A 12108-nucleotide genomic window follows, 5' to 3' on the forward strand; every position below is an offset into this window, starting at 1 on the left:
TGGTCAGGCTATAATAGTCGTTTTACTGATGTATTATAAAATTTCATACCTAATAAAAATTCCTTAGAAGAAAATATTAAAAGTGACTTTAGATGAAGTAATTGCTTACTTCTGAAATATATTGTGATAACGACGGACAACTAAGGAACCCTACACTGCGCGTGGCACGACACGCACTTGGCCAATTTTTTTACTTAAGATTTAACCCAGTTTTCTGGCAAACTATTTCTCTATTTGTTGTCGAAAAAAATACGTGATATTTCCCGAGGCCCCCCCCTCTCCCCCACGTGAGATTTGGTGAGGTTTTTGTTGACCCCCTCCCCCCCCTAAAAGCCTCACGTAATTTATGGACGCCCCCTTAGCTCGACGAACGTTAGCGCGACAGAACTATGGGGCGACAAACGAAAGCACGACAGGACTTTGGAGCGACAAACCCTAGCGCGACATTACTTAGGCACGAAAAACGATTGCACGACAGAATCTCTGATCGACGAACTATACTGTGGCACAACGTGAATGTATAATATCATAGTCTAAGGTCGATATGCAGTCTCTTCGCGGAAGTTCTTCATAGTCTAGCAGTTACCTGTAAAGGGCTATTACTATAAAAAAAATACCTATCCTTGGACATTTCGTTTAAAATTCATCATTTCAATTTCTACCCGGCCGGGAATCGAACCCGGGACCTCTCGGCATAGTAGTCCGTTCCGAACCACTACATCAAACGGCCGACATAGACATGGTGATGAAGCATAGTAACAAGGTAATAAAAAATATATGTTTATATAGAAATTATAAGGTTTATTTTAAATCTTACATGTTCAACTTAATGTGACATAAGTTTTCAATGTGTAACATAAGTAGGTATCACTTAACATTAAACTAAAATGACATGTTTACTTTCAATTATAAATAAATGTTAACAAAAATGTACTCTCCGTATTAAAAGATTTTATTCACCTAACTTTGTTTTTATACAGGGTGGAATTTTGTAGTGCCACCTGGAGGGAAAGTACTCTTAATACTGAAGATAGAAAATTTTACGCAAAGAAAACATTCCTTTATTTTTGAAAAGAAAGAGAACTGCATTCAAAGATTTCAATAAGACTCTCCAAACTCATTAAATATCAAAATTCCCGATATTTTCTGAACACACCTCGTATATGCACATAAAATATAGTAACATAAGGCCAACTTAATGCCATTTGGCATTTTCCTCCAGTTAACCTTGGGGCGAAATTAAAAATATTTTAAATGATTGATATGTATACATTCACGTTGTGCCACAGTATAGTTTGTCGATCAGAGGTTCTGTCGTGCAATCGTTTGTCGTGCCTAAGTAATGTCGCGCTAGGGTTTGTCGATCCCAAGTCCTGTCGTGCTTTCGTTTGTCGCCCCATAGTTCTGTCGCGCTAACGTTCGTCGAGCTAATGTGCAGTCGCGCCATCGATTGTCGGCATAACGTACTGTCGCCACAACGTTTGTAGCACCTTTGTTTGTCGCAACTATGATATACACTCGTTCAAACGGCTGTCCAGTTTTGCGAGGATGTTGCATTACTGAATCCCGCAAAACTTGATTATCGTGGCAACGAGCCCCAATACCAGGGCCGCGCCGACCGCCGGTAGCGCCTGTGTGCGGAACCTATGAAGCGCCTCTTTTCTAATGAATCGTCATAAAAAAACGAATTTAAATTATTTTAACGAATATTTTAATTGTTAATTTTGACTAAAATAATAAATAAATAAATAAATATATCTTTGGACAATTTCACACAGCGCCAGGCCAGCTAGCCCCAAAGTAAGCAACTTAATGCTTGTGTTATGGGTGCTANAAAAGTAGAAAGGTTAAGTAAGTAAGATTACAAGTAGAAAGTACATCCACTTAATTTGCTCTTACATAATACAGTTTTTAAAAGCCAATTATTTTTAATATAAAAATAAACTTCGAAAAAAAGTGCATTCACGCTTTTTAGTACAATAAGTCTCAACTGACACTAAACTCAAAAGATCGTTAGTCAAAATTACTAGGAAATCATTAAAAACAATTGTAAAGCGTAGCATTTGTGTGATTTATGCATACAAAACATACATACACTCGAAAAAACACAACAGTCGGGTAATAATGACACCTTATGGTACTACAGTAAGGTGAATCCTTTACTCATCTAGCTTTTTCATTGTTCAAATTTGTATGATGACTATCCTAACTTAATTAGGTAATACGTTATTAATTTATAGCATGTTTTCATTTTGTTAGATCTTCTTTTAATTATCTTTTACCTGACAAATACCTAGTTTCGTCAAATATGAGAAATAATAAAAAGCATCATTACTTTAGCCGATGTGGATAGATGTCATCATTTTTTTATGTGCAAATCACATAAACGTTACACTCTAAAATAGTTTTATTACATATTTTTGATGATTTTTTAGTTCTTTTGTTTGTTCTAAACGCACATACTTAAATACAATAAGAAACGTCTATAAAATTTACCTACTCAGTTGTTTTAATATCCTCTCTTTGTAGATTTTTAAAATATTTGTTTAGATAATCTAAGGGCGTAAAGTACAAATTAATTAGACTTTGGTATGAAAATTTGGGTTGTATAGGACAATAGATTATACTACATGTACATTATACGCCCAAAAATTTGTGTTTACTTGTTCTTTACTACCATGCTAACTGTACAAAAAAATCAAATGGTATTTACATCCCAATTTTCACGATGAATTCTGTTTAGCTTATCAAAAATGATGGGTCGTAAAGGCACTTTTTTTGAGAATTTCGACAAACTAAATATACAGATCGATAGAGAATTAATAAATTCTGAGTACAACTGTATAAAAAACTCATTTTCGGTATTTTGTCCTTTACGACCTTTGAGCCCAGAGGTATCGATATAAGAAAACAGTGATCAAATTCATTAAGATTTGTTACATCTACTTTATGAGATTTCAACTTTATTTAACCAGGAGGACCAGGAACCAAACCACCGNGCCAGGTAGCTCACCAGCTTCTCCAGGTTCACCAGGCAGTCCAGGCACACCAGCCACTCCAGGAACACCAGGTACACCAGCTACTCCAGGAACACCAGGCACACCAGCCACTCCAGGAACTCCAGGCACACCAGCTACTCCAGGCACTCCAGGAACACCAGCCACTCCAGGCACTCCAGGAACACCAGGCACACCAGCTACTCCAGGCACACCAGGCACNTTTGCGAATTAAAAGTTTGCAATAAGTTGTTTTGCCAAATGAGAATTTGCCAAATGAAAATTTGCGAAACGTTGTTTGCGATGTGATAATTTGGGAAACGTTTTTTGGCCAAACATTAGTAATCCACTGTACCTACTTACTTATCAATATGTACTCCATTTAAAAAAAATAGGTGGCAGTAGCGGCGCGGCGCCCCTATTGTCTTGGCGCCTGTGTGCGCCGCACACATCGCACACAGGGGCGGCGCGGCCCTGCCCAATACCTTGAGTTTCTTGAACTGAACCTTCTCAGCACTGGCCTATTTAATTTTAGGGGTGAAGTTTCGTAAAATCCTTTCTTAGCGGATACCTACATCTACCTGCATGCCAAATTTCAGCCCGATCCGTCCAGTGGTTCGGGCTGTGCGTTGATAGTCAATATGTCAGTCAGTCAGTCACCTTTGAGTTAAAATACCTAACTTTTTTTTAAATTGATTAAGTATGTCTTTTGTTGCCAAATAAACTATTTTATTCTATTCTTTTTTGTCTCCTTCTTTTTTAAATAACATAGCCACACGTGTCATGCTTTTTACACAGTTCCTATTTCTGCCTACATACAATAATACATTTTTGCTTTAATCAAACAAACGTACAATGTTTGTCCAATTGTTCGAAACCAAACAATAAAATTAACCTTTATTAGGTATTAATTACGAATATATTTGGGTATTTTTCACTTGGACGCACACGGCCAAGTAGTTAGGACAAATTTAAGTCCTTTGGACGAATTTTGTTCCTAGTTTCTAAATAGCTGTGAAAAAATCAGTTCTGACAATGAAGAATCAGATTTTGTTTGCGTTTCTGTTTGGATTGAATGTAAGTACTTACAAGTGTTTGTGTGAACTAGGTTTTGAACGTGACTTCACCCGCGTATGTTTAGAAAAGAGCTAATTAATTATTCTGTGAATTAGCTTTGATATTTTAAAGTTTCATCGAATTCCGTCACTTATTGTGTGAAGAAGTACCTAAATGATACTATTATCGAAGAAGGCTATCAATTCAATATACCTATTAGGCTAGAAGGGCTAACATCACCCTACAGCCAATTAGGGGCGGAGCAGTGAAGAAAAATGTTGCAAAAACGGGAAATAATTTTTAAACCATTTTCGCGTACGAAATAGCGGGCACAGTTTTGTAGTTGAAACCATTACAACTTGTAAAGAAACAGTACCTAAGTATGTACCTCTTTACGTTACAAAAAAATCTGATAATAATAATTTAGTGTGAACTCTTGAAGTAATAGAGCAACCTCCCAGCAATTCTATAGAAATTAAAAACTATTTAGCCCTTTAAGTTCATGTCCCTAATACCTACATTATTAATACGTACCTATACTTACCTAGGCCTACCATCTATCAGCTGGTGATGAGAAATAGCATTTAAGTATAAAAACAGCTAGGTTTAGAACTTTCCTTAACTTTTAGGGATCTAGCCAAAAGTGTTGAAGAAACCTGATGCTCTCATGTTTGTCTCTTACGCCCGTATTCACAAATGAGGTCTCACAGTGCGCGTGGACGCACAGGGTGACACACGAACTAATCAAAGAGCTCTATTCAACGCTGTGCGTTCGATATACTGCGTCACTTATGCAAGCATCGTGAATACGGGTGTTAGTCGCCTCTTACGACATCCATGGGAAGAGTGGGGGTCGCCCTATTCTACTCTGCCGATTCCGAACGGTAGAAATATAGGAGACTAGACTATCTTACGCGGTTTAGATTTTTTCATACAAATGTTTTTCCCGCTAACTCCCGTTCCCGTGGGATTTTTGCAATATTCTGTTGTAACTAAGCTTTAAGTTTACTAAGGTACCTGCATGCCAAATTTCAAGCGTCTAACTTAAGCGGTTTGGATTTTACATACGAAAGGATTTTCCCTCTAATTCCCGTTCCCGTGGGAATTTCGGGAATTCCTTTCTTAGTGCACCTCTACGGTACCTAAGCTACGTCCCTTCCAAATTTCAAGTGCCTACGTTTAGCCGTTTAGGCTGTGCGTTGATATGTCAGTCAGTCAGTTTCTCCTTAAAATAATTTTATTAAAACAGTTTCTATTTGTTTCAGATACTCTACTACGTAGAAGCATATCCAACTCAACATGGTTAGTTTTAAATAAGACAATAACAGTAGCTAAACTATCATAAGATTATTTAGTGCTTTTAAGAATTTTTAACAAAAAAAAAATGCCTCACGTAGGATTTGAACAACTTTTTTCTTTCCAAGCAACTGCTTTAAAACCTGGAGCAAGTTGCAAGTTGTAAAAAATAGTTTGATAAAGTCGAAAGCGCTTATAGCGCTTAACCCAGACAGTGTCAGAGGTATGGGGGCGGCACGGGATGGGTGACATTGACATAATAATATTATGTCACATAAGTATGAAGGAGCTCTGAAGTCTCGATGACGTTTGACATTACAAAAACAATAGTATAGTTCCAAAATACTGAACTGTCCTGTGCATGACATTGACAATGGGGCGCCAGCGCCACCGTCAATACCGAATCGCTAGTTCCGATTTTTACCATGTTGGAAACCATATAGTTGACCGATGGTAGCGCCCCCCTGTCATTGAGTTTGGCGGGACAGTTCAGCGTGGGTCATCTATAAATGTATGTGTAAAAAAAATCTCCCGTGCCGCTCCCATGCCTCATTCACTGACTGATTAAAGCGCTAACCTATATCATTATATTTTTTCCAGAACCAGCCGACAATACCGTCTACAGCATCAAGCACTGCATCAAAATGACCCCCGAAAACGAGGACAAAGTGAACAACATCGTCGTAAAAATCAGCGACTTTCTGTACAATCTGACAGTCGAGTACGATGACATTGACATACGCCTGCTAAAGATCATCATCGAAGGCCATTCAGACAACGAAACTGAGGAAAAAGACACTCAAGTCAAACTGTTGGTTAACGACTGCGACCACGTCCAAGAATTCGCCGATGCTGAAGCGTTAGAAGAAATGATTAACCAGCAAACCGACGAAGAAGATATTTACGAGAAAACTGGATCGGTGGAAGTCGATGATCAGCCGGATAGTCCAAGTGATGATTCTAACGAATTACAATTCGATGACGACATCTTCAATTTCACGCAGCTAAATGATGATGCTTCTAATAATGCTACCAATGATAATGACGGCAACAATGATGTCACATCTAATGTAGATCAAGCACAGAATGTTACAGCATTGACTGACAATTCTGCAGTAGACGTTGAAGGAATTCCACCAACTTCTGAAGCAAATTATGATGTAAAAGGTCCAGTTTTAGTTCGATTGGATTTAGACAAGAAGGGAAATAAACTGGTCAAAGGAACTCAAAAGAAGAGAGGAGAGCATGTTCCCCTCTTGCTCTATATCCAAAAAGTTTTGGGCAACACAGAATACTTGTTCGGTAATTAACCTAAATTAATAAGAGATGGTCCAAAAAATATAGAACTAATTACTAATTTATTACTAATATTGCAAAAAGTAGTAAAAATCTCAATAACTTTTTTGATACAAACTTTATCTTTTTACTTCTCATTGATTTCGACATGAAGCTTTCGGTGGGGTAAAATGTGCTTTATAATGAAACTACTGACCCATTTATTTAGTCCAAATCGATTCTGGGCGTTTGTTTCTGTGGACCTTCTCCTTTTAAAGTAATAACCCAATTTTAACACAGAATGTCTTGAAGTATTTGTTATTTAGCTTCTTGTATAGGTCTGATTTATCGGAACTACCTAGGTGTTTTGTATGCAATAAAAACATTGATTGTGTATTATTAGTTGTTTTATTTTAGTAATTTAAGCTTAAAAAATACTTCTTTATCTAACAATAAGTAATCATTTTATCGGTAAATATTATTTGCTCGACAATGGTTGTTTTTTTTTTTCTAAGTAGGTACCTAGACCGTATTCCTTGAAGTATGCAGGGTTGTTTTTAAATTACAGTAGGAATTGTACCTAAGTACCTATTCATGATTACGAAATATTAACTATCCAATTACTTTTACTGTAGAGTCAAAGGTTAAGGCTTTAAACCCATATGGCATTATCTTCCAGTCAACCTTTGAACCAAATAGACTATTAGATAAGTAATTGCAGAAATACCTTTTACGATTTAGTCTTTAAGAAAAAAGAAAAGAAAGATTTATTTGGTACTCAAAATAAGACAATTAATACAAAATTAATCATAAGAGCTTTACTTTATAGGCAGGTCATAATTACTATTTAGGTACTTAGTTAAAATCAGGATGGCAACTCTCTTTAATCTTCTGTAGGTATTTCATGCCCTTTATACATGCATGTTTGCAAATAACAATAGCTATGAATAGAACAGTCTTTGTAATCATACCTATTATAAGAAGACTACCTTCATTAAATTAAAATAGACAATAAAGAATTGAGTATTGAGTATTAACAAAACAATACATATCTAGCTGTAGCAGTAATTAATATTTAAAATTACCTATTATAAAGTAGCTATCAACAATAATCTCAGGCGTAGTTTAAACACTACTTTGACAAACGTCAAAAATCTGTCAAATTCCATACAAATACACCGGTTATCGTTAAAGTTACCGTCAAAGTTAGGTGGTGCAACTGAGCCTTACTGTTACATTCGTTCGTTTCAAGCAATGAAGTGATAATAGCCCAATAGTGTTGATGTCGGACTGGCTGATTCAAGATCCTGAAAGCGGGTTCGAATCCCATCGCCGCTCGACTATTGTGGTGAGCCCACTCGTAACGCAAGCTTAATAATTAGCTTACCTTGAGGTAACTTACGATATTATTATTAATAAGTGTATTTAAATAAAAAAGACGTCCACTGCTGGTCAAACGTCCGTATACACAAACATATTTACTATGAGGTCACAGTGAGACCTCATAGAATAGGTCTCACAGTGCGCGTGGACGCAAAGGGTCACACACGAACCAATCACAGAGCTCTATTCACCGCTGTGCGTTTGATTTACGTTTGACAGAGTCTGGCACGGCAGCCTAATAAACAAGCTTCCATCTTTTGGAATCCCTGCTGGCTTATGCAAATGGATCTCCGATTTCCTTGTGGGACGATCAATAAGAGTAGTCCTTGAGGGCTACACTTCTAGTCAGCAACCTATTGACGCTGGCGTCCCTCAAGGGTCGGTGCTGTCTGCAACACTGTTTCTACTGCACATCAATGATCTGCTCAAACCCGGTACCTTTGGGTATGCAGATGACACAACAGTGACAGCCAAATATCCAGCGCAAAAGCCAGCGGGCGTGAGGTCGAGTCTTGTCGTGAGTCCCTTATCGAACGCTTAAATTTGGCCCTTCAGGATGTCTCTGATTGGGGCGATGCCAATCTGGTCCAATTTAACGCGTCCAAAACACAGGCGTGTCTGTTCTCCGCCAAACGAAGTCCATTTCGTCTGGCTCCAACATTCCGAGGTGTGCCTGTTAAAATCACCGAGCGACTTCAACTTTTGGGTATCGAAATGTCCAGCAAGTTGAACTTTGGCGAGTACATCGAATCCATAGCGAAAACTGCTGCCAAAAAACTTGGTATCCTCTCGAGGGCAAGGCAGTACTTCTCCAATAAGCAAAGGCTGCAGTTATATAAAGCACAGATCCGACCTTGCATGGAATACTGCTGCCACCTCTGGGACGGCTCTGCCAAGAAATATTTGGCTGCTTTGGATTCGGTGGAAAGGCGTGCCAGGAGACTAATCGACAGCCCGACCCTTGTTGAAGCGTCGCTCCAGGAACTTGACCACCGCCGTAAAGTTGCTTCTCTAACGGTTTTCTACAGGCTACACTTCGGAGAATGTGCGAAGGAATTATATAACTTAATTCCACCAGCCCCTTTCCATCACCGGGGAACCAGACGCAGGCTAGCGTAACATCCCTACATTGTCGACATTCCACCAGCTCGCACTAAGCGTTTCGACGATTCGTTTATAATGCGAACAGCTAGGGACTGGAATTCGCTGCCTGCTGCTGTATTTCCTGAACACTATAATCCGGGCGTTTTCAAGGCGAGAGTGAATAGGCACTTACAGGGCAGATATGTACCATCCTAGACTGCATCTCACTTAACACCAGGTGCGATTGCGGTCAAATACCTGCCTTGGCTAGCATAAAAAAAAAAAAATTTGCTGCTCAATGAGTGAATTCTATCATCATCGGTTGCCCAACACCCTGATGCGTGTGCTTGATATTATTCTGTAGCTCGACTTTCGCCTGGCGCGGCAACCTCATAAAAAGCCGGACAAGACAATTTTAGGCCAGACACGACCGTAAAAAGCCAAACATGTCCGGCCGGACACCTATCAACCCTAGGCCCTTATCATCTGGAAAAAGGTCTGGATGGGGGCCCCCTCGGTCGCAGTGCCCTGGGCAAGTGCCCAAAGTGCCCAGTGGGAAAGAGGGGCCTGGCAAGAATGATGATTATGGCCCCCTATGGCGTGGAAACCCTCCTACATTATTCTGTTTAATTCATTTTGGAATCCAAGACAGCTATCTCCTGGGACTACTCAACCTTCACTGGGTTGGGTTTCATTGACAAACTCTGGATCCTGGCTTCACAAGTTGCAGAAAGAAAAGTGGGATTAAGGTCCAGCGCTTAACTCTTTTAGTGACTGAGGGGTAATTTTGACATGAACGTGACAGGGCATCCCGCCGGATAGCCCGACGGATTAGCAAGCTGAAGTGGCAGTGGGCAGGGCACAAAGTACGCAGAACTGACGGCCGATGGGGCAGCAAGGTTCTGGAATGGAGGCCGCGTACCGGAAAACGCAGCGTGGGACGTCCACCCACAAGGTGGACCGATGACCTGATAAAGCTGGATGCAGGCCGCTACCAACAACCGTGCGATGCGGAGGGATTGGGGGAGGCCTATGTTCACCAGTGGACGTCCTGTGACTGAAATGATGATGACAGAGCGTACAAATCTGAAGTCTCGCTGACATTTGACGTAACAAAAACACCCTCCCGTGCCGCCCCCATACGTAATACCATATGCGCAAGACGTATATATATGACCCACGCTGAACTGTCCCACCAAACTCAATGACAGGGGAGCGCTACCATCGTTCAACTATATGGTTTTCAACATGGCAAAAATCGGAACCAGCGATCCGGTATTGACGGTGGCGCCCCACTGTTAATGTCATGGATAGGACAGTTCATTTTGAAACTATAATCTCGTTTGTAGTTCGCAATAAAGTCATAGCAGACTTATCAACTCGGAAAGGGATCAACACCGTATCGCCTTTCGCGAGCTGTCATCGCCTTTCGCGCGCTGTCAACCGCCAGGCGAGGCGTTCACGTTACGGTGCGGGTGTGCGTTGCAGTATGGAGTTTCATACAAGAATACTGACCGCCTCGAGTTGATACGGTTACGATCCCTTTCCGTGTAGATAAAGTTAAATGTGCTATATCCTACTCGTACTAGCCAAGCAACAATCTTCAAAAGAATCGAGAATACTCGGAAAGTCGAGCAGACTATTATTAATAACAATGAGTATTGACATTATTAATGCGTAAAACCTACATCAAATAATGGCGTTTTGTATAAACAGCTACACGATTATGGTCCCGAACAATACCTCGCCAGCTGGCCAAATAACGAAATAGCGTAATTGTATAAAAGCGTATTAATGTTATTAGGTATTGTTATACATAAAGCCACTGGTTCTCAACATGTTTTTAATTAGGTACCTATAGCTTCGTCCTATTTGCATAGTGTAATTTAATCAGATCAATTCTATTATGTTTACCTACTTATAACCGGGCTATTCCCACCTCTCGTTCCCACCGCTGCAACTCCTTGTGTCCTATCCTCCTCCTTGACACCAATAACCCAACCAGTGAAGATCAAGTTTGTCCCGGAGGAAAGCTAAACTGTCATTGGACCCGCAACGAAATTAATCAGAAGAACATAGGAGGAGTTTGACGAAGTATTTTAAAGTATGAATGATGTTACATGGGCTGATGGGGCAGCAAGGTTCTGCAGTCCGAAAACGTCCACCCACAAGGTGGTCCGACGACCTCATAATAATTGCAGGAAGGTGCTGGATGCAGGCCGTTACAAACCAGGCGATGTGGACGTCCTGTGGCTGAAATGATACGTTATATTATGTTGTCCTCTCTCTTCCATTGAATTTCGGTAAATTACATATTATGTGGCACTTTACGAGACCAGACCGAGGACTAATGGAATTTGATGTTCGACTGTTTTGTTAAAGCCTACACTCATACACGTTCACGAACACTTTTAAGCTCATAGCAGCCTTATCAACTTGGAAAGGGATCACTCGCGCTGTTACGAACCTTTTCCGGGTTGATAAATGTGCGACGTCCTTTAATGGTAAAAATCCTCCAACTTCACATTTATTATTCCACTAAACACAAGTTCTTTCATAAATCATACCTAGACGCTATGTTGAGAAGCAATATTTAGAACTAATGAGGGTTTTCGCAAATGAAAGATCCGCTAGATGGCGGGACGTGGATGTGGGGTCTGACTGCTGCGTGATTGGTGGATTTTGACATATCTGTTAATGTCATGTCAAAAATAACCAATCATGCAGCATTTGGACCTCGCGTCTACTTATTGCCATCTGGCGGATTTTTCATTCGCGAAACCCCTCATTCTCCACCTAAAAACTCAACAATACTGTTAAAAAAAACAAACATTATTAACATTGTTATGCCCGTTATGGCGACAGATTTAGGTAAGACTAGCTTTTGTCCGCGGCTTCACCCGCGTGAAATTTCGTTTGTCACAGATCGTCATAAACTATAGCCTATATGTTATTCTGGGTTATAAACAATCATACTGTAAAGTTTCATCAAAATCCGTTCAGTAGTTTTTGCGTGAAA

At 39.9% G+C, this 12108-nt stretch overlaps 1 protein-coding gene across 1 annotated transcript; it reads left to right on the top strand.

Moving 5' to 3' along the window:
* The first annotated feature begins 3915 nt into the window (after positions 1-3915).
* On the top strand, positions 3916-7022 carry LOC114350116 (uncharacterized). The gene is made up of 3 exons (XM_028300774.1): positions 3916-4073; positions 5318-5354; positions 5949-7022. The coding sequence occupies exons 1-3, from the start codon at positions 4032-4034 to the stop codon at positions 6656-6658; spliced, it is 789 nt and encodes a 262-aa protein (XP_028156575.1). The 5' UTR covers positions 3916-4031; the 3' UTR covers positions 6659-7022.
* The last annotated feature ends 5086 nt before the right edge of the window (positions 7023-12108 follow it).

The sequence above is a fragment of the Ostrinia furnacalis genome, unplaced genomic scaffold (genome assembly GCF_004193835.3).
Source record: "Ostrinia furnacalis isolate ACB-3 unplaced genomic scaffold, ASM419383v2 OfSCF0074, whole genome shotgun sequence".
NCBI lineage: Eukaryota > Metazoa > Arthropoda > Insecta > Lepidoptera > Crambidae > Ostrinia > Ostrinia furnacalis.